The following is a 23,716-nucleotide window of genomic DNA, read 5'->3' on the forward strand; positions in this document are numbered from 1 at the left end:
GAAAGAAAAGCGAGTTGAAAGAAGAAGAGTTGGAATTCTTATTTTGAACAGAAAAAGTGAGTTGCAACCAGAGTCTTTCTCTTTCACTCATTTCATCTGCCATTGCATTTCAACTATTGAAATAGAGTTTATTATCGATGTGGTTTTCTTTCATTTACTTTCATTTTTTAGCTCTGCTCTAGCAAGAGTGGGATGTTCTCTCCATCCCATGCTCTATTGGTGAAACCAAAGAGACCTAGTTGGTAGGGAAAGAAAAGACAGGTACGAGCATTCGAGCGGGTAAGAGACAGCTCATGAATTTCCTTCTGTTAGGTGTCGTGTCACTCCCCTGCACAGGCATGCCGATTCCCTACCGTGTGATCTCTAATTAAGCATCTAATAATTAAATTCTTTATAATCTCAAATATGTGGAGTGATCCTTGTCAATCTTTACAAAATTATGTTGAGTTAGATAGGAAATGAAATGTATTTAGCAATACCACTTCATTTTTATTATAATAAGCTGCAAGGAAGCCATCCGTCTGATTAGCATAGCATCCCTCCTAAAAGCAATGAATTTAATAGACCCATATAGTTAAATCCGTATCTCCAAAAGCTGTGTGGCTCAAAAGATGTTTTGTTTTTTATTTTTTTTTTTGTGTGACTTTCTTTGTATGCCATGAATTTATTTGTCATTTAGGCTGTATTTGAAAATGATGCAAATGGAGTGTAAATTTTGGTTTAAGATAGATTTGTATTCTAGTTCATTTTTGTTTGTGTTTGACAACAACATATTTATGTATTGACAAATGACAGAAAACATATTTTTTAATGTATATTTATATTGATAATAAAATGTAAAAATACATCGATAAAAAAGAAGTAAATTTGCATTAAAGTGGGCTTTTGATAAAAAAAGTCATACCCTTTATTTGAATTCAAGTTTGCACCCATTACAGCTAAAAGTCTATTTGGTAAAAAGATAAATTGTCAGTGTAAAGATAACTCAACTTTGCAATTTATATGTACCGTTCTACACTCTACATATTTGTAATTTGCTTCGTTTCTCAACACAGCCTTAGAGAAAGATAGACAAGAATTCCCTTCTCTTTGTCAATCATTTTATATCCTCAACTATTGATACAGGAGAGAGAGAAAGGGAGAGAACCCACCATCACATGAATTTGAAATTTTTAGGGTAGATTTTGAAAATGTAAAAGAAAATAAAGGACGAAAGAATCACAAAGTATTTTTTAAATCTTTTTTAAAAATTCGGGGTACCTTCAATTAAATCAATTAAAAAAACACAATGTATCTTTAAATCTTGGGAAAATCTACAATGCAAGAGAGATATGGTAGTGGAAGATTTTGACCAATCAAAACCCATGCATGAATTTTGATAAATAACACTTGATTGGCTAGCGAGTTTATAATTCCAATTGATTGATCAGAATATTTTTGGCTATAAATGTGCTTTTGTGAAAGTACTTTCGCAAAAGTGCTTTTGTAAGAGTGCTTTAATATAAAAGTGCTTTTTCAAAAGTAAGCATATATGGCAACAGTTTTGTAGGCATAGTTTCCTCAAAGAATGAAGGGATTATAACTGATAAGGGCAACTTTTGGGCCCTAATATCAATAAAAGTAATATTTTTAATATAATTTATAAAATAGATTAACTTTTTTAGAAAATTTCAAAAATGGGCAAAACTAATGATTAATTAACACCGCTACCTGCGTCATTTATTTCTCATTCATGTACGCTGTATGGGTCCACCATGCAATGCAAGCCCCACCTTTTATCATATGATTACAACTATATAAAATAAATGAATAAATTTAACATATTTTCATTTTTTTCTTTGGTAGAGAAATATTCTCTTTAGATATATCTGATCAATGGATTATTATATTTTTATTTGTTTTTTTGACTAAATTAACAAGATTTATTAGAACCCAATTCAAACTTCAAATTCAGGTTCAGGTCAAGTTGGCCTTTAAACCGGTCTAAAATTGATTTTCTTTAATGGGGTTCAGGGGGACATTTATGAACAGGAGGACTCGACCTACCATCACCCTAAAAAAACAACTAAAGAGTTTCGGACTAGCTGGAACACAATAAGAAAATACACATTCAAATCAGTTTTCATTTACATATATTTCTTTTCTATATTTAGGTCCACGGGCCGGCATGGCCTAATCCGCGGCCAGGCCCAACACAATCCATATATATTTTATATATAGTTATATAATATTATATAAATTATAATTGTATAATAATATATAGTATATAATATATTAATAAAATATATATTTTTTTAATTTTGTTATACTAATTTATTTAATTATTGCATATATAAGCAATTTTGTACACAAAATTCATATAAAATTAAAATTTTAAGTTTTGTCAATTTTTTTTAAAATAAAAAGCTTTGGCCCGATGCACAGCCCGACTTGACCCAAGGATCGGGCCACGGGCCAGCCCGGGCCCGGGCCGTGGACCATGCTAGGCTGACCCCGAAATTTTTCACCATGGAGGACGGCACGACCGTGACAGGTTGTGGACCAACATGACATAACCCACACTTTGCATAGGCCGTCCACGGGCCACAAATAACAACAGTCCTTCCACCTCGTCCAGCATTGCGAGTATTGGCTATGAATCCGAGAGCCCCCCTCGAGCGCTTAGAGTCCAGTTACTGAGGGAGAGCACGGCCCCTGGAGGCACCAAGTGTGACCAGTGGGGCAGGGAATCTCCTAATGAAAATATCGGCTCTACGAGGTTGAGGAGTGACGCCACGTGGAATGCCTTAGCGCATCCTGAAATGGTGGAGCCAGAGGAAGCTGAGGACCCTACTCCTAAGGAGCTATCCGAGGCCGAGGTGTGACATTGATGCGTTATCCGCACTCTGTCCTAGACAGTGATCTCAAGATGGAGCAAGTGAAGGCTCTTACCGAGATGTACAATATTCCTGGGAGCTATAAGGTTAGAGTCACCAACGTCGACAACATGCCGTGGCAGCCAGCTGAGGGGGAGGTGTGTGTGCACGAGCACTACCTCCACTTTGGCCTTCGATTCCCTATTCCCCTGCTCATCCCAAAGATCCTTAATTATTATAACATCTCCCTCAGTCAATTAGCTTCGAATGCAATTAGGACCATTATAGTCGGGCTAGTGATGGCCCATTTCCGAGGAGCGTACGTTACCATGAACATCTTCTGAGGTTTGTTCACCTTGAGGAAGCGTCCAACTGTATCCGGCTTGTGGTACTTCCAAGGCCGACGGGGTAGGGTAGTGGTACTTCCAAGCCCGCTCACCTCGGTATGGGCATTCTTGTTGTCGGCTATCTACATCGTCTTCATACTATACTTTGCCCTTGTTCTAACTCGTTTCTTTGTGTGTTGTAGAGATGGATAGTGGCATTGAGGAACGCCTCATGCAAATGGCAAAGTCCACCGAGAGGGGCCCAAGTGAGGGGCCATCGAAGAGGTCTGCCCCAAAGGAATTGCCTCGGGCGAAGGCCCCTACCGAGGCTGAGATGAGGAGGGTGCATACGCCCAAGAGACCTGTTAAATGCCCTTAAGCTTCGAGGAGGAAGAGACAGGCGGTGAGGGACTGCCAAGCCGAGGGTGTTACTGGGGGCTCTCAGTAGTCGGGGGCCCTAAACCCCAGCCAACCAAAAATACATATCCTTAAAATTTCATATCAAGATTCCTTCATTTACCCGTTCATCAAGCGAAGATTCCATTTCGACCTCTCTTATTACCCTAAACACTCAAAACCTAGATTACTTTGATCTTGACACATCAGAATCGATCAGACCACACCTTTCGAATCCATACATACCATAACACCTGCTCATAAAATTTCACCCCCAGATTCTCCCACTTATCCATCTATCATACCAAGATTTTATTTTGAAACATCTTGTTGACCCAAATTCCTATGATCTTAACCTTCTAAGACTAATCAGACCACATCTTCAGATCTTAGACACCCCCAAATACTTACCTATGAAATCTAAGCCCAAAATACCTATGCTTACCCATCAACCACACCAACATTCCATTTCATGGTCCCAGATTGACTAGATTACAAATTTGCCCGATTTGGACCTACTTGGCTCAATCTAACCTTAGTAATCACCTCAGAGTACCAAAAAAATCCTATCTTGTGAAATTTCATCCAAAACAGACTTTGTTTGCCCTTCGATCACACATATTCTGTTTTCACGCCCCAAATTAACCGAATCGAGTCCTTTCCAGATTTGTCTAATCCTACCCAGTTGGGCAATTTGACCCCACCAATCAACTCAGAATTTCCAAAAATCCTACCCTGTAAACTTTCAACTAAAAATACCCTCATTTACCCTTTTATCTAAAAAGATTCCATTATGGTCAATTTCACTAACCCTCACACATTAACCCATTCTGTGGTCAGACCCATCTCAACCCACCAATTTTTTTTATCGGAACCACCCATCATTGAACCAAGACCCCAGTTTGACCCCTTAGACCCGATTTGACCCTTTTTCCAAATGCCCCTATACTTCCCCAAAATTACGGAAATGCCCTTTCACCTACCTATAAATTAAACCTAAAGTTTTTGATTCAGAATAATACACTCCCGATTTCATTCAAACCGAAGCCGTAGAAGCACCTTCAAAAAAACAGAAAAAAAACCCGTACAAGCGGCGGCCTCAACCAACCTATCTCTAGCCTCCCTCTCCCACTATCTTTCTCTTTCTCTCTTTCTCTCTCTTCTTCCCTTCTTCCTTTTCTTCTGCTCATTCTCGTCCCTTCGTCTTCCCTCTCTCCTTTCCATTTCGACACCGCTGCTGCAAGTTGTAGTGGCGGATCTGAACCAGGTGGCGTTTTGATCTCCCAACTCCCTCTTCTGCACAATCTCTTCTCTCTCATTCTCCTCTTTCCCTGTTTTTTTTTTTTTTTCACTCCATTCTTCCATGTCCAACCACCAATTCAACATTTTGCGGCGACCCTGTTCTCCACACACTCCTCACCTATTCGTTATTCTCGGTGAAACGCGACAGTGGTCATTTCTCGCATACAATAGCTTATGTTACTGAATCCAAGTGAGGCCTTCATTCTCACTGAAATCTCCGCTGGCACGAGCTTGGCATTCCCCGGTTCCCTATTGCCAGAACGTTTCCCAGGCCGAAATGTTCGTCCATCTGTGTCAACGGTGATTTGAAAACCATGGTTCTTTTGTGCTTTTGTATTTTCGCTATTCAAAGGTTTCTTCTACTATTGCCTTTATTCGAGCGTGTGCGGTAATGTTCATTTTTTTTCATTTTCTTATTTTATTTTTTTTGTATGTTTGATCTTTTCTTCAAGATCCTCCAAAACGGTCTAGGGTTTACCACAATTTTATTTCCAAACCGGTCTAGGGTCTTCTTCTTCCCTTTTGTGTGTTTGGTCTTTCTTTGATTGAATGTATGTTTTGCTCCATCTCAAAGCAGAACTTTGGACTCGATTTTCTAATTTTTTTCCTTGGTTTTTCCGGTTTGGTGGATTTACCGCCAATTTTTTTTTGTGTTTAAGGTCAACTTAGATTTATCTTTCAAGGTGTTGGAATCCATTGCAATGTCCACCCTTCCCATGACTATGACTACAAAGTTATTTCGTCTAATTATTGACGTCTAGAAAAGATAGCTCGAAACGGAACCTTAATGGCCACTGGTTTCTAGGTCGACGGTTCGACCGTCTGCTTCAAATGGATGGCCCGTTCTAACAACAAAAGTTAAAAAATTAAAAAAAAAAATGGTAAAAAACCGTTGAATGGGTCAACCGCCCGGATCAACGGGTCGTTGACTGATTCAACGATTTTTAGCTAGGGATCGGGTTTGGGGTAAAACGGAACTGGTTGCTTAGACGTTTCTCGGGCCAAATAATCTTACTGTCCGGAATCAACTGAGAGTAGAACTTAGAACTATCACTGTATGATCATATTCTTTTATATGAGATGCTTTAATGAAGTAATATTTAAAAAAGAACAGATGATAATTTCTTTTAAATCTTTACACGAGTTTCAAGATTTAATTACTTACAATTACAAGTTTTTTATTAAAAAACCATTATCTTTTTTAATCTTCAAGTAAAGATATTACAATTCAATTCCAATCCCTCCGAAGGAGAGCCCCCATCCGCTAGTAGTATTTTTAATCCGATTTGACGTTGTCCTCGTTCTTATTACAGCCACATGCAATTTTGCAATTCCGATTGCCAAAATATATTATCCAATATTACGAGTACAATTGTTGACAGCAAACTTAAGCTTAGGACTAAATTAAAACTAACCCCTGCCATATCATATGCAGTACTTATTTCACCACCTACATTAATTAATTAATTAATCAAATTCTACACACAAAATATTTATTATCGATGGATCACCACATTTCAGCAACAAATCAACGCAGAGGACTACAACGATAAGCACAATGATCAGCGAGTTTCTTTTCTTTTATTCTTCTTCTTTTCTTTTCTGCTCTCTTTGACATCCATCAAATTAATCATGGTAACACCACCAATGGACGGATCATTGCATTGTCTTCGTGGTCCAGAATCTGGATATAAATGAAAAATGGAATTTAATACAACCAACCCAGGATTAGAAATTTAGAATCAAGTCAGATATTAATCAAGCTTAAAATGGCCATGAATGAACTGATGTGACAGTTACTTGAAGGATTAATGAGTGAGAACTTACGTGACAATGGTATGCATATCCTGGTGCCAAGGTAGGGTCGAATGGATATGGAGAATTGGTCTCCACCAGGTTAAATTTGACGACCACCGTTGTCATAGTTCCGGGGGCCAACTTCACGGTCGTCTTCCATGTCTTCTCGTTTGCCGGTATGTCAAGCACCTGGCCGGAGAGGTAGGACGTTACGTTGCAGGCGAGGGCATCGTACTGTTGTGTCATGCAGCTGGTGAATTGGTCCACATTTGTGAGTGGCTGTACCCTGGTTGCTTGATACGTAGCCAAGTGTATGTGCAGTGGGTGGTTATCGCCCGTCAGGTTGATCACCTCCCATATCTCTGTAGTGCCGGATTTCGGTGTCTCTGTTACGGGATCCTCAACTCTTTTTCCATTTATATAAAGGTGTGTGGGTGACCCTGAAGGGTCTGTGTACTCGTACAGCGCAAGGTATCTTGTCGTAGCTATGGGATCTGTCGTGGAGCCCTGGTAGCTCACTAGACTCGTCGGGATGGTGGAGATGTCCGGTACAGAAGGGTTTCCGGTCGCGATGACGAACTTCATGACCTTTGAGTTGAGGTTATCCACTGGATCTCCGTTGGGGTAAGGGTAGGGAGCGTCGTTGTTCATTAGAATCTCGGTGGCGGTGGCAGTTGAGAAGTCGATGATGACATCGGCTGTCTCGGCGGGGCCTAAGAGGATAGTCTGAAGCTGAAGGGGTGCGGGGAGGTAGGAGGCGTCGGCTCCTATTTGGGTGAAGTAGACGCCGTTGCTCAGCGAGAGGTGGAAGTAACGCGCATTTGCAGCGTTGGTCATCCTGAACCTGTACTTGCGTCTCTGGACGTTCATGAATGGCCAGGCCTTCCCGTTGACGATGATGGCGTGGCCGAAGTACTCCGGTTGCCACTGTGGGTGAACCGACGGGATGATGCCTGTGTTGTTGATGTAAAGGGAACCATCCGTGTTGAAGCTCCGGTCGAAGATCATAAATCTTCGGTCGAACTCCGCTCCGAATGGGAGGTCCAAGGGAAGTTCCACGGCCGGTTCACGGACGATGTAAGCACCGATGAGACCTGCAAGGAGGTTTTCACGTGTCAACCCCAGTGCATGGTCGTGGTACCACATGTTCCCGGCATGCTGGACGTTGGGGTAGGTGTAGGTAGGTTTGGTCCAGGCCGGACCAATCTCGGAGAAATTGGCGGTAAACCAGGCAAAGGCGCTTCCGTCATTTGTTGGATCATGGACCCCACCGTGAAGGTGGACAACCGTTGGGACCCCACCGCTCATAGGGATAGCGGTGGGGATGGTAGGATCCCAGGGAAGTATGTGGTTTTGAGGGAGGAAATTTTGCCACGTCACGGAAACTGGGACCCCTTTCAGAGCTTCAATTGTGGGACCGGGTACAGTTGCGTCAGCTGCTGACGTCCCATAAGCGAATACAGTCGTTGGAGGTAAATCACGATGGAATTTCTGCATTAAAAGAAGCGGTTCCTCTACGTGAGTAAGTTTATCACAAGCCAACATTTACATGCTACGTGCACGTAAAGCACGTCAATGAAGATTTTGAGTCGCCGGAAAAAGCATAAAACCCGGGTTAAGCATGGCAAATGATATTGCCATGAAATTTGTTGCAGGGAATTCGCCGATTGTTCCAGTTTGGAACTGACTAGGTGTTAGCAACTCTCCGAGCTCGTAAAATAGTGGCAAATATAGCGGAATGAAGAAGTTGTACGTACCCATTGTTTCTGGTACATGCCGATGGTGATGCTGGTGGGCTGAGGCGTGCCAGATGAATTGTTGTATCCATAGATGGTGGGCATCTGTGGGAGTGGATCGACAAACATTTGCAGAGAACCGGCCACTTGAATTAGGGTCGCATCAGTTACAGGAGGCGGAGGTGGTGAGTTGGCGCCGCTACAAAACGAGACGATCAGTAGCGACGACATGATAAGTAACAAGAACTTAGCCATCATCTTTTCTCTTCTGGCTAGATAGCTAGCGACTTATCTGCAACAACTCGTTTTGGAAATGTGGTCAGTATGTAATCATCAATTGATAAACAACCAAGTACTGAACACTACATTAAGTTTAGCGTCTATCCCTTTCTGCCCGTGAGACAGGAAGCAACCGGAGATGTGATCTGATCAAGAAGATATTTATCCAAGGCAATTCTACAAATACATGGTCATCTACTACAGAACTAGTCACCAATGATAGATGAATTGAGGATGGATGCAGTCACGTAGATATTGATGGTGATGGTTTTGCTGATGGCAGAGCTAATCTTAAGACAAATTAATCAATGATCAAGGTTTCGAAGGTGAGTTGCTTACTATGACAAAGCATTTAGCTATAACAGTTTTGACTTGTCACCCCCATATATAATGGGAAATAATGGGTTGATTTAGATGTGGACTAGTGGGTTCATTTAATAGGTGATACAATGAGAGAAAGTATACTAACATGGTTTCTTAATGTGCATAGAACCATCTATACCACCCATAAGAAGATTTGATGTATGCTGAAAGGGCTAGAAGGGCTGGAAGCAGATAAAGAAAAGGGTCCGACTTGTATGAACAGATTAAAATGTCCATGGTTTAACCATGAATATGATATTGAACATAAGAAAATAATGAATGACTAAACAAGATTCATGTATCCAATCCCATATAATTGCTATAAGACTTAGATGATGATGAAAAACCCCATATGATGATATGACAATGCGAACATAAGAGAGATGAAGGAATGCTTAGCACACCTGAGCTTAAAGAGACAGACACAAGTATGGAAATTAAGGATGAGGGGAGTGTGGAGGGCACAAGCTTGATGATGAATTGGACGTCCAAAGTCACCCTATAAATAGGGGAGGGATGACTTAGACTCCACCAATTGGCAACATGTGCTTCCTTGCATCCAGCAATAACTAGAATAAACAACCCAAACGCCATGTGATCCAAGTCATCTGGCAAAGTAATTATAATGTGGTCAAGTTGAAATTATATATTGTATAATAATGTTTTGATAAATCTTAATTAGAAGTAGCGCTACAATGATGAGGACTACCTCTTATACAAGAGATGTGAAGGTGTCTTCCCTTGATTGACACGTGTCCAGATGAAGATCTTGGACCCACAGATGAACGTGTCTCATTTTTCAAGTCACCTTAACCGGAAATCTATACAACTGTCTGATGGTGATGAAGGATATATGTCACCCTCTGGGCTCCTCGTTGTATCAGACTTTAGTCCTTGATGACCGGTGAGAATCACAGCAAGATAATGTGATTGCTTATAGTTTAATTAATGTGTGGCAATGTTAAGTCAAACACATAAATCAATCCTGAGTTTCCCAGCAAAGAGAGGACAATTAAACGTGGAATTACGCTAATTGGCAATAAGGTATTGATTACAATCAAAATTTTCTCTCTTTTTTTTTTTTCATTTTAATTCTCGCTTAAATGGGCGGTTTGGTGGTTGTAGTTGTCCCTTCACTCGGTGAAGTTTGATCCAGTTTTCACATGAACGTTGTACGATTTATAGATCTCGGTACTGCGATTATTATATGATTTGTGAATTGTGATGCTTCCGTCAACTAAATCAATTTGAGTTTTCAGACGTGAATTGTGATGTCCACCATTGGTCACATGTTGAGTTTTTCATGAGCTGTTCGAGTTCGGCTGGATTCAGTTTAAATTAAGTTTTGGGATAAATTTAAGCTTAATATATAGACTTGATTGCTGATTGAATCTAACTTGAGCCTAATAAAACTCAGTTCACGAGGTTTATGAACTTAATTGAGCTTTTACATATATAAATATACATACATACATATATGTATAGACATAAAATTTTAATTTTTATATATAATAATAATTATTTTTTATATATTAAATAAAAAATAATTTATATATATATATATATTTTTTTATTTTTATAAAACATTTAATTCACAGTCCAACTCGATCCGATCTGGAATCATAACCATTTTAGCCACTCATTTCTGGGTCAACAGTTTGAACGAACTTCCCATTCCAACATAAAAAATAAAATAAAATAAAATACATATTTAAAATGAAAACCAGCCAAAACCATTGATGGGTCAAATGGATTGATGGTTTGACCGCCTGGACCAGCGGAACGCTGGCCAAATTGATAATTTTTCACCAAGGACCGGATTAAAGATGAATCAAAACCGGTTGCCTGATGATTAATTCCCAGGCCAAATGATCCAACTGTCCGGGCAAATGACGGTTGAATTGGACGGATGCGTGGATCATGGCATTTCCTTCAAACCACGTTAAGCTCTAGATTCTGGAAAGTCAAGCCTGCATGCTGTACGTATTTTTTACATCCCTCCACAAGATACTCTTTCTACATTCCTCTTTTATTTTTAGAAATATTTAATTAATGCATAAAAATAGGTTTTACTTTAAAAGAGTATCTAATGGAGGGATTAAGGCGTTGGTCGATCGTTACACTAGATAGGACTAAGGGACAAGTGGAATCATTTTATTGGGTTAGTATACAGGGGAGTATAGGGAAGTTAGTAGGAAATCCAGATTGGTCAATGATACCCAAAAATTGGAGGCCCGATCCGATTATCTCGGATTCAGATGATGTGTTCATGAAATTGGGTCAGTTTTGGATTTTATAATTTATATCTGATTAATAATTGGATCAAATTTACATTAATTTATTATATATAGAAGTTAAAATGTAATTAACATTTTAATATTTTTTGTATTTTAAAAAAATAAAAACGAATTCAATTAAATCCAAATATGATTCAAATATATTAGGATTCAAATTCGAATATGAGGCTTGGTTAGGTGACTGTTTAAATAATTCCACTATTTGAACTAGGTCAACGGTCTGAATGGTTTCTAACTAGGTCCAGGGAAAACAACAAACCTAGGGAAAACAACAAACTAAGGTTTGAGCTGAACTCAAGCCTAATATATAAGTTCCTTTGCTAGTCAAGCTGAGCTCAAGCCTAGTAAAGCTTAGCTCCTGAGGCTCACAAGCCTAATCGAGCTTTTACATAGGGTACATAGGGTGTCACCTCAGCAGTTAAGGGAGACCTACAAACAGAGGCAGCCAAGTTCCGCTTGTGAAAAGTTTGGCTCGGTCTAAACCGAGCTTCGTGCCGAACTCAAGCATAATGTATAGTCTTGTTTGCTAACCAAATCGAGTTCAAGCCTAATAAAATTTGGCCTGTGAGACTTGCGAGCCTAATCAAACTTTTAGTTGAAACGAGTTAGAATTTATACGCTTTTGACTCAAGCCAAACTCGAACTCAGCTCTCTAGCTCAAAGCGAGCCTGATAGTTAAGTAACAAGATGAACTCAAATAGCTAGATATTCACTCAGCGTAGCTCAAATCCACCCCTAAACACAACCAATACAGAGAACCTTATGTTAAGGTCGGCTGCTCCGTAATTAGAAGACAAGAAAGGAAAGCTTCAACCGTACTTTTTGTTACTTTGCTTGAAAGCTGCCGAGAAAAGTTCCTCTCTTTCTTATCTGTCAGGTGCTCTAGCCCATAATCCATGTAATAATACACAAGTAAAGAGGATAGAGAGTAAAAACTTAGTTCTTGACCACCATAACCTACTAAAATAACTAATTCGAGAAGAAAAATAAGGCTATATTTGGTTTGAAGGAAAAAGTAAGGAAAGGAAGGGAAAGGTAGAGAAACTTATACAGATTTGTAAAGATTTTTCTATATTTCCCTTTCTTTTCCTGTTTTTTCCTTCAAACCAAACACAGCCTAGATAACAAAGAGGAATCCGTTAAACCACTTAAACTTAAAAAAGCAATTTCTCAAGTATATTAAGTTATGTGATATTATATATGGTAATGCATGTTCGTAGACAAGGTTCTACATATCGATGTGACATATCGGCATCTATCTTTGGCCGCTTATTAATGGGTCACTGATACGATATGTATCAGTCAATATCCTCCAATATACACTGCGAAGTTTCAATCTTTGGTTCTAGAAATAGCCCAATTCTAAAGATGTTCTCTGATTATTTTGATCTATTTTCAAGTCTTTTAATCACCATCTTGGATCTTGAAGATAATGTGATGATGCGGCCTTTGAAATTCATCTCTTGAATAGTGGGCTGGATCCCGCAAAGGGATTGGAGGAAGAGGGAATAAAAAAAAAAAAAAAATCAGTGTGTTGGGCCTGATGCCCATGAATGAGATGCATATCCATATTGGTCCCAACAACAAATTAATAATTTAATCCCCTACATTGCCCATAAGTTAGATGTGTCATACACGGTTACACCTCATCATTTTTCTCTGCATTGGCTAAAATAGTAGGGTTTGCTAGAAACCCTTTTTTATATGCAAATTTATTGTATTTATAAATTACAGATACATCACATACTAGATCTGCACTCTGTTTCTTTCAAAGGGAACAAGATGGAAAGTTTTTTCATGTTGAATTTTTTGTTAGTTTCATTTTCTTCACTTTTACTTTGCAAACAACTTTTTTTCACTGTCATTTGCATGAAAGCAAATAAAGGAGCTCAAGGCAAAGTTGGACTAGTATGGACCGTTCTGGTCCATTTTTGTGGCATGTTAAATCAAAATTTAATTGTAAAGCGCTTGTAGTTCAGTAGATAGAGCATTTGTTTCCTAAATAAAAAATCGTAGGGGCTACACTAACTCATTTTAGGGGCTACACTAACTCATTTTCGCTTATTGTTAACTAAAACCTCAATAGCTTTCGTACAAAGAAAAAGGTAAAAGACTTAAACGTCCCCTAAAGTTTCATTTCAATACTCAAACATCTCCTTTCTAAATTGGACCAAGTCCTCCTGTATCAGTGATTTTAGTGGACAAAAACTAAGGTTTTTACAGTTTGACGGTTCAACCGCTCGGGTCATCCTAAAAAGCAGTTTTACGTAAAACGGTCCGATTTTCAGTTTTTTCTGTCCGGTTTTGAAAACACTGACAAAAGCTTCCCATTCGTTGGTTCTCCATTCATTTCTGTTAGCACTTGAAAATTTTTTTGACTTATGTGTGATGTGGACAAAAACCTCTCCTTTCCTTTCAGTTTGGTGAGATAGGCACAACATTGTAAGCATGTTCAACGAGCACTTGAAAATTTTTTTTGACTCCTGTCCCTTTAAATGCGCTCAGCCCACCTTTAAAAAAGATTAAAAATCATTTTTGACAATTATCAAAACATTTATCAAGTACTCATTCAACATACTTATGTTATACCAAAGATGTCAATTGCCATCATTGATGACCAGGCTGATTAACTCTCTGCGAACAATGGAAGAAAAAATAAAAAAGGAAAATGGAATCAAATAAGATAAGGCAGCAGGAATACAAGTTGAACCAGAGCAAAGAATATATAATAATGGAGGAGGGAAGCAAACAGTGATGGAGAGTGAAGCTTCACTATTCTCCGACAAATACACAATGCCGTAAAATTATTTTAAAGAGATGAAGGCGAAAGAGAGGAGGGACAGCAAACAGTGGAAGAAACATAGTGTTGGATCTAAATGCAAATGCGATAGCTGATAGGAACACTATTTAGCGCTATATTGTAAAATATCCGACTCATTCTATCACTCAGAGCTTAGTTTCCATAAAATGACTGTTTATTAGAGATTTTACGAGTTTTCTCACCTTTTTCTTCTTTCTACTTAAAAGGGAGTTGAAATTTATTAAAAAAATGAAGATGGATGTGCAGTTAATTGGCAAATTTACAAAAACAATCAAAATGTAATTAAAACCAGAACATATTCTAATTTCCCTGTTGATAAAGAACTGTTTTTTTTTTTTTTTTTTTTTTTTGTAGAAAACCCAATAAATTCTGATTTCTCCATATCATTTCCTTATAATATGAATCCAAGAGCGCAAAGAAAAATCAAAACAGATTCTGATTTCTCCGTATGAGTTCCTTATAAAAGAAATGATAATGAATCCATTATCTTTCGTTAAAGAAACCCAGCAGTAATATAACAGTCGGTCAAGTTTTCACCATTCCAATGTTGAAGGTGGTGGTTTTTTTTCTCTAAATTAATTAGACGCATTAAATCCCAAATTTAATACAGGTAGATTTGGCCCTCCAATGATATTATGACACATGGAATCTCAGAATAGTTAGGTGACACCTACATACCACCTAAGTGATGATTTGGTGTCTCAGATCGTGGCTCGTCTTTACCCTGACCTGGCGACTTGCCTTCACGCCGACCTAGCGACCTCGACCACAACATAGGTCGGCTTGCAGCACCTCGTCCAGGGTTATCCTGTAGCACATCGTCACTGGCCGAAGTGACCTCGATGCGAAGAGTGACATCCCTCGAGGGCTTGCCGACCTAACTAGGGACCAAGCGGTGACCTGTGAGATGTGCTCACCGACAAATTCGGCATGCATATCCCGACGCTTCCAAGTTTCTCAGAAGTTGGCCCACATATCGAATGTTCCAGAGGATGGTCAACGTGCATGGCAGTTACCTCCGAGGATCTCAGACCGATTAGGCACGACCTCTCAGAAATCTCGAATGCGGTGCATGAGGCCCAAACCAAACAGTGCCAATATAAAGACACCAACCCCAATGGCACAAGAGAGAGGCAAGTATGAGCGATTACTCACATTCAAGCTCTCTAGCATTCTTACTTAGCTCGCAAAACACACAATATACTGACTTAAGCATCGAAGCGACCTCACCGGGTCTTCCACCCCGGTCCTTTTGAGTATTGTTCTGTAGATTGATCCAGCTCACCACACCAGTACGTCCAGGTAGTTCCCCAGCTAGGAGCTTCCAGATCGCGTTCCATCAATTGGCGTCGTCTGTGGGAAACGCTACAAGAAGCTAAGTTCTCACCTCTAAAAAGCTAAGTCATTATCTTCTAGAAAACTAAGATCTCACCTTTTAGAAATTAAAGTTCTCACTTTCTAATTTCCATTTTTTATGAACTCAGAGGCACTTTGCTACCACATGTGAACGACCCTCTCCCCCCGATAGAGCCATCAGCAGTTCCCGCCGGATCGAAGCGCGACAGTTCCAGGAGATGAAGCATGATTTTCCTGATGTGAGCATGAGAGCAGCTCAACGTATTCATGTCGATGCAGAATAGGTAGCAGAAGAATGACCTTAACAACCAGCAGTCTGGCGACAAGCACCTCGGAGTAAGGCTGTCCCCGTAGGTCGAGCCACCCATGGTTCCCGCAAGAAGTTGATGGCCAACAGACTAAGCAGCTCTGCCGACTTTATTTTAGCACAGATAAGCCTCATCAGTCCTCTTCGCGAGGTCTCCCCTACAAATTGAACCCTTCGCGGCTCCCGCGGGAGTTAGCGGCCTATGAACTATGTGAATGCCCTTGCGGATCGAGCCCCTCAAGGCTCTTGAGCAAGTCGACAATCTACAGTTAGTAGAGCTGCTCCCGCAAGTTGAGCTCCCTATGGCTTCTTGTAGGAGTGGACGACCAGTGTCATTACGAGGCTGATGCAATGCAGCCGTGGCCCTGAATTGCCGACTCACACTGACAACAACATTATGCCCTCGCAGGGGGGGGCAGAACATGTACGTCATGGTCTTGCAAGCACTCACCCAGGAAGATAATCCCACAAGATGACGTAGAAGCAGCCATATGAGAAGCTACTACAGAATGACCACCCACGTAGGCAGAAAGGTTAGGCTGCACATCGGCCAAATAATATTAAGGAGAGTGGACTACGAATTCGCTCCCAGAGCCTAAGAGCTAAGGTGCCGAGCTGATAAAGACCTCGACACAACCTGAGACCCAATCGCCCCTTCGGGATGGGCAAAGTCAAGAATAAGGAGAGTGGACTACGAGTCACTCCCTAGGCCTAAGGGTTATGGTGGCAAGCTGACAGAAGAACTTGGCACCACACTAGACCTAGTCACTTCGGCATGGGCAACCTAAACCCTAGTTGCTTCAATAGGGTAACCTAAACCCTAGTCGCCTCTCCGGCATGGGCGAAATAAAAAAGCAGTTCACGTTCATCGGTGTGCAAACATGTCGGATACATTCCCTACAATGTTCGCCCCTCGACTTACATCAACCTCAGATTATTCCTAACTATGCCCAGCCCAACAGTTCGGCACCTCGAGTGAATCTACACTTAAAAAATTTTTTGGTGAAAAAGAAAGAGACAAAAAGAAATGATGGAAGGAAGATTAATTCGGCACAAGAAAGAAAAACAAAGGAAAGACTAATTCGCTTTCAGCATCATGACAGACGCAAACTTGGCCGATCTCATCACGGTTGACCTCCACCTTGGTTCCTAGCTCCGCATCGAACTCGCAGGCGACTCTTTTGAGAACCAGCTTGAGAAACACCACGTCGAAGTCTACCTAGGTGGAGTGACCTGATAAAACAACCACATAGCACCCCTTCTTGAGGACGACATGATGAGCTTCGCTCTTGAGGTACTTAGTTGGACTGTAGAACTCCTTAATGGTCACATCCCAAATAAGGTAGATGTCCTCGGGGTACCTGCTCCACCTATCCTCAAGCAGATGAATTTGCTCTCGTGCCCTGATAATCAAGATGACGAGGTCCTACATAAGGCTTCAAACACTTGGACTCTTCCGACTTGAGAAGCAAATTGGATCGACGCTTACGACTACGAGCTTATCGAATCAGTCATTCCAGACCAAAAGGAGCGATCTACTCCCTTTGTCGAGCAACTTTCAGCTCGGGAGTGGGGGGCAATTGATGAGGGCGGATTTGGCCCTCCAATGACATTGTGACACATGGCATCTCAGAATAGCTAGATGACACCTAGACACCACCTAAGTGATGATTTGGAGTCCCAGATTGTGGCTCGTCTTTACCCCGACTTGGCGACCTGCCTTCACATCGACCTGGCGACCTGCCTTTATGTCGACCTAGCGACCTCGACCACAACTTAGGTGGGCTTATAGCACCTTGTCCAAGGTTATCCTGTAGCACATCGTCACCGACCGAAGTGACCTCGACGCGAGGAGCAACATCCCTCGAGGTCTTGCCGACCTAACTAGGGACTAGGCGGTAACCTACGAGATGTGCTCACTAACAAATTCGACATGCATATCCCGACACTCCCAAGTTTCTTAGAAGTTGGCCCACGTATCGAATGTTCCGGAGGATGGTCAACGTGCATGGCGGTTACCTTCGAGGATCTCAGACCGATTAGGCATGACCTCTCGGAAATCTCAGATGCGGTGCATGAGGCCCAAACCAAACAATGCTTATATAAAGGCACCAACCCCAATGACAGAAGAGAGAGGTGAGTATGTGTGATTACTCACATTCATGCTCTCTAGCATTCTTACTTACCTCGCAAACACACAATATACTGACTTAAGCATCGGAGAAACCTCACCGGGTCTTCCACCCCGGTCCCTCTGAGCATTGTTGCGTAGATTGATCCAGCTCACCACGCGAGTACGTCCAGGTAGTTCCCCAGCTAGGAGCTTCCAAATTGCGCTCCATCACGATGCATGAGACCCAAACCAATCAATGCCTATATAAAGGCACCAACCCCAATGACACAAGAGAAAGGCGAGTATGTGCGATTACTCACATTCAAGCTCTCTAGCATTCTTACTTAGTTCGCAAACACACAGTATACTGACTTAAACATCGGAGCAACCTCACCAGGTCTTCCACCCTGGTCCTTTTGAGCATTGTTTTGTAGATTGATCCAGCTCACCACACGAGTACGTCCTAGTAGTTCCCTAGCTAGGAGCTTCTGGATCGCACTCCATCATCTACTATTAGAGAAAACGGTTTATGGATCTTAGAGGGGGGAGGCTTAATTAAGTCCAATACAAAAAAAAAAAATGAGAGGTTCAAGTCTTTTACCCAAAAAAAAATAAAGCTTCAATATTTTAACATAGGAAAATATTATAGTTGAAAATACTCGAGCTCCGAGGGATTGGGTTTGGATTTAGCCCAGCCCAATTACATAAAATGCAGCTAAGATGGATCAGGTATTCATCTCCTCTATGAAGTTAGGAACAAGGTTTTAAAACTGAACCAAACATGGAACCATTCTGGTCCGGTTCCTAGGTTGAATGGTTCGATCCTTCAAACAGAATGAATGGCCTATTCTAACAAAAAAATAAAAAATAATAATAAAATTAAAAAAAGCAAAAAACCGTTATTCAGGTTGACGGTTTGACCACCCAAGTTAACTATTTGCTGACCAAATTAACAGTTTTTAGCCAAAAAAGTGGTTTTGGGTTGAAACGGAACTAGTCAAGTGTTTGATTCCCAATTTTTCTGGTCCATGTCGGTTTTGAAAACATTGGGTAAGAACATTAGGAAGAATGAGTTAATTAAGCATTGCATGCTTGTCGTTTTTGGTTACATAAGGATCCATTTGTTCCATGAAAGATATGAAGAAATATAAGTGAAATAAATCAGATTCAAAAAGTGAAAACAAATGGGACCTTAGTTCCTTAACAAACCATACTAAACGTTGCCTATGTATATCTAGGGACTTGGCTTAGTTAATTTAGGCCATGCTTGGTTCAATTCTCATTCTTTCTCATTTTTAATCAAGATGAAATTTTAAAATGGGCAAGAATGGATAAAAATAGGCAAAATGAGAAAATATTGTTATGAACCAAACACTTTTTTTCCTAAAAATGATTTCTTTTCAGACTGACAAATGTCTTATGTTGCTCATTTTCATTCTTCAAAAAAAAAAAGAAAAAATTGCGCTAGTATTCGCAAACCCTAGCCTAGGTCTCCAATAGTCAATGTTAACCAATTGGCATAGATGTTTTGTAAAAGTACTTTTGTAAATGTTCTTTTATAAAAGTATTTTCCTAAAAGTGCTTTTGTAAAAGTGCTTCACAAAAGTGCTTCTATAAAAGAGCTTTCGTAAAAGTACTTCCATAAAGTGCTTTTGTAAAATTACTTTCATAGAAATCCTTTTATAAAAGTGTTTTCATAAAAGTACTTTTCTAAAAGTGCTTTCACAAATGTATTTTCGTAAAAAGTACTTTTATAAAAGTGCTTTCATAAAAGTAATTCTATAAAATTGCTTTCGTAAAAAATGCCCACAAAAGTGCTTTTGTAAAAGTGATTTTATAAAAGTGCTTTAGCAAAAGTGTTTTTATAAAAGTACATTCGCAAAAGTGCTTCTATAAATGTGCTTTTGTGAAAGTACTTTTGTAAAAGTGCTTTTACAAAAGTACTTTTGCAAAAGTGCTTTTGTAAGAGTGCTTTAATATAAAAGTGCTTTTCCAAAAGTAAAGATATATGGCAACAGTATTGTAGGTAGAATTTCCTCAAAGAATGAAGGGATTATTGCTGATAAGGGCAACTTTTGGGCCCTAATATCAATAAAAGTAATATTTTTAATATATAATTTCTAAAATAAATGAATAAATTTAACATATTTTCATTTTTATCTTTGGTAGAGAAAGATTCTCTTTAGATATATCTGATCAATGGATTATTATATTTTTATTTGTTTTTTTTTACTAAATTAACAAGATTTATTAGAACCCAGTTCAAACTTCAAATCCAGGTTCAGGTCAAGTAGGCCTTTAAACCGGTCTAAAATTGATTTTCCTTAATGGGGTTCAGGGGGAACATTTCTGCACAGGAGGACTCGACCTACCATCACCCTAAAAAAACAATTACAAGAGTTTCGGACTAGCTGGAATACAATTAGAAAATACACATCCAAATCAGTTTTCATTTACATATATTTCTTTTCTATATTTAGGTTCACAGGCTGGCATGGTCCAACCCGCAGCCTGGCCCAACACGACTCATATATATTTTATATATAGTTATATAATATTATATAAATTATAATTGTATAATAATATATAGTACATAATATATTTAATAAAATAAATATTTTTTTAATTTTATTATACTAATTTATTTAATTATTGCATATATAAGCAATTTTGTACACGAAATTCATATAAAAATAAAATTTTAAGTTTTGTAAATTTTTTTAAATAAAAAGCTTTGACCCAATGCATAGCCCGACCTGACCCAAGGCTCGGCCCACAGGCCAGCTCGGGCCCGGGCCTGGGCTGTGGACCATGCTAGGCCGACCCCCAAATTTTTCACCATGGAGGACGACACGGCCCGTGACAGCTTGTGGGCCAGCACGACATAACCTGCACTTTGCACAGGCCGCCCACGGGCCACAAATAAGAACAGTCCTTCCACCTCGTCCAACATTGCGAGTATTGGCTATGAATCCGAGAGCCCCCCTCGGGCGCTTAGAGTCCAGCTACTAAGGGAGAGGGCGGTCCTTGGAGGTGCCAAGTGTGACTAGTGGGGCAGGGAATCTCCTAATGAAAATATCGGCTTTACGAGGCTGAGGAGTGATGCCACGTGGAATGCCTTAGCGCATCCTGAAGTGGTGGAGCCAGAGGAAGCAGAGGGCCCTACTCCTGAGGAGCTATCCGAGGCCGAGGTGTGACATTGATGCGTTATCTGCACTCTGTCCTAGTCAGTGAGCTCAAGATGGAGCAAGTGAAGGCTCTTACCGAGATGTACCATATTCCTGGGGCAATAAGGTTAGAGTCGCCAGCGTCGACAACAAGCCATGGCAGCCAGCTGAATGGGAGGTGTGTGTGCACGAGCACTACCTCCACTTCGGCCTCCGATTCCCTATTCCCCTGCTCATTCCAGAGATCCTTAATTATTATAACATCTCCCTCAGTCAATTAGCTTCGAATGCAATTAGGACCATTATAGTCGTGCTAGTGATGGCCCATTTCCGAGGAACGTACATTACCATGAACATCTTCTGAGGTTTGTTCACCTTGAGGAAGCGTCCAACTGTATCCGACTTGTGGTACTTCCAAGGCCGACGGGGTAGGCTAGTGGAAAACCCATCGTCCGTCCATAATTAGAAGAAGAAATATATTTTCGTATCCTATCCGGAGGGATGGTCCATTAGATTTGACTTGGAGAGGCTAGATACTATGGACGAGAATATAAGGCTGTATAATAATGACGAGGAGTCAACCGTGATGGCCCAGATTTGGTTGGCGGGAACGATTCGGGCCGATCCCTTGGTAGCAGAGGAATCCTTGGTGTGGGCTGGTCTCAGCCCCGCTCACCTCGGTATGGGCATTCTTGTTGTCGGCTATCTACATCGTCTTCCTGCTATACTTTGCCCTTGTTCTAACTCGTTTCTTTGTGTGTTGTAGAGATGGACAGTGGCATTGAGGAACGCCTCATGCAAATGGCAAAGTCCACCGAGAGGGGCCCAAGTGAGGGGCCATCGAAGGGGTCTGCCCCAAAGGAATTGCCTCGGGCGAAGGCCCCTACCGAGGCTGAGATGAGGAGGGCACATATGCCCAAGAGACCTGTTAAATGCCCTTAAGCTTCGAGGAGGAAGAGACAGGCGGTGAGGGACCGCCAAGCCGAGGGTGTTACTAGGGGCTCTCAGTAGTCGGGGGCCCTAAACCCCAGCCAACCAAAAATACATATCCTTAAAATTTCATATCAAGATTCCTCCATTTACCCGTTCATCAAGCGAAGATTCCATTTCGACCTCTCTTATTACCCTAAACACTCAAAACCTAGATTACTTTGATCTTGACACATCAGAATCGATCAGACCACACCTTTAGAATCCATACATACCATAACACCTGCTCATAAAATTTCACCCCCAGATTCTCCCACTTATCCTTCTATCATACCATGATTTTATTTTGAAACATCTTGTTGATCCAAATTCCTATGATCTTAACCTTCTAAGACTAATCAGACCACATCTTCAGATCTCAGACACCCCCAAATACTTACCTGTGAAATCTAAGCCCAAAATACCTATGCTTACCCATCAACCACACCAACATTCCATTTCATGGTCCCAGATTGACTAGATTACAAATTTGCCCAATTTGGACCTAGTTGGCTCAATCTAACCTTAGTAATCACCTCAGAGTACCAAAAAAATCCTATCTTGTGAAATTTCATCCAAAACAGACATTGTTTGCCCTTCGATCACATATATTCTATTTTCACGCCCCAAATTAATCGAATCGAGCCCTTTCCAGATTTGTCTAATCCTACCCCCAGTTGGGCAATTTGACCCCACCAATCAACTCAGAATTTCCAAAAATCCTACCTTGTAAACTTTCAACTAAAAATATCCTCATTTACCCTTTTATCTAAAAAGATTCCATTATGGTCAATTTCACTGACCCTCACACACTAACCCACTCTGTGGTGAGACCCATCTCAACCCACCAATTTTTTTTATTCGGAACCACCCATCATTGAACCAAGACCCCAGTTTGACCCCTTAGACCCGATTTGACCCTTTTTCCAAATGCCCCTATACTTCCCCAAAATTACGGAAATGCCCTTCCACCTACCTATAAATTAAACCTAAAGTTTTTGATTCCGAATAATACACTCTCGATTTCATTCAAACCGAAGCCGTAGAAGCACCTTCAAAAAAACAGAAAAAAAACCCGTACAAGCGGCGGCCTCAACCAACCTATCTCTAGCCTCCCTCTCCCACTATCTTTCTCTTTCTCTCTTTCTCTCTCTTCTTCCCTTCTTCCTTTTCTTCTGCTCATTCTCGTCCCTTCGTCTTCCCTCTCTCCTTTCCATTTCGACACCGCTGCTGCAAGTTGTAGTGGCGGATCTGAACCAGGTGGCGTTTTATCTCCCATCTCCCTCTTCTGCACAATCTCTTCTCTATCATTCTCCTCTTTCCCTGTTTTTTTTTTTTTTTTCACTCCATTTTTCCATGTCCAACCACCAATTCAACATTTTGCGGCGACCCTGTTCTCCACAGACTCCTCACCTATTCGTTATTCCCGGTGAAACGCGACAGTGGTCATTTCTCGCATACAATAGCTTATGTTACCGAATCCAAGTGAGGCCTTCATTCTCACTGAAATCTCCGCTGGCACGAGCTTGGCATTCCCCGGTTCCCTATTGCCAGAGGTAGAACCCCAAATTCGTCCAACAATGATTCGACATTGGTAACATCTCCATCATTACCGACTCCAACTTCAGCACG

General features: G+C 40.6%; 1 protein-coding gene across 1 annotated transcript; it reads right to left on the reverse strand.

Annotated features, from left to right (window-relative positions):
• Positions 1–6,229: 6,229 nt before the first annotated feature.
• Positions 6,230–8,670, reverse strand: LOC104587788 (multicopper oxidase LPR1 homolog 1-like). The gene is made up of 3 exons (XM_019196061.2): positions 8,434–8,670; positions 6,707–8,167; positions 6,230–6,563 (listed from the first exon to the last, which is right to left on the reverse strand). Exons 1-3 carry the CDS (start codon positions 8,668–8,670, stop codon positions 6,510–6,512), a joined length of 1,752 nt encoding a protein of 583 aa, XP_019051606.1. The 3' UTR covers positions 6,230–6,509.
• Positions 8,671–23,716: the final 15,046 nt, after the last annotated feature.

The sequence above is a fragment of the Nelumbo nucifera genome, chromosome 4 (assembly GCF_055504915.1).
Source record: "Nelumbo nucifera cultivar China Antique chromosome 4, China Antique-T2T, whole genome shotgun sequence".
Classification (NCBI taxonomy): Eukaryota; Viridiplantae; Streptophyta; class Magnoliopsida; order Proteales; family Nelumbonaceae; genus Nelumbo; species Nelumbo nucifera.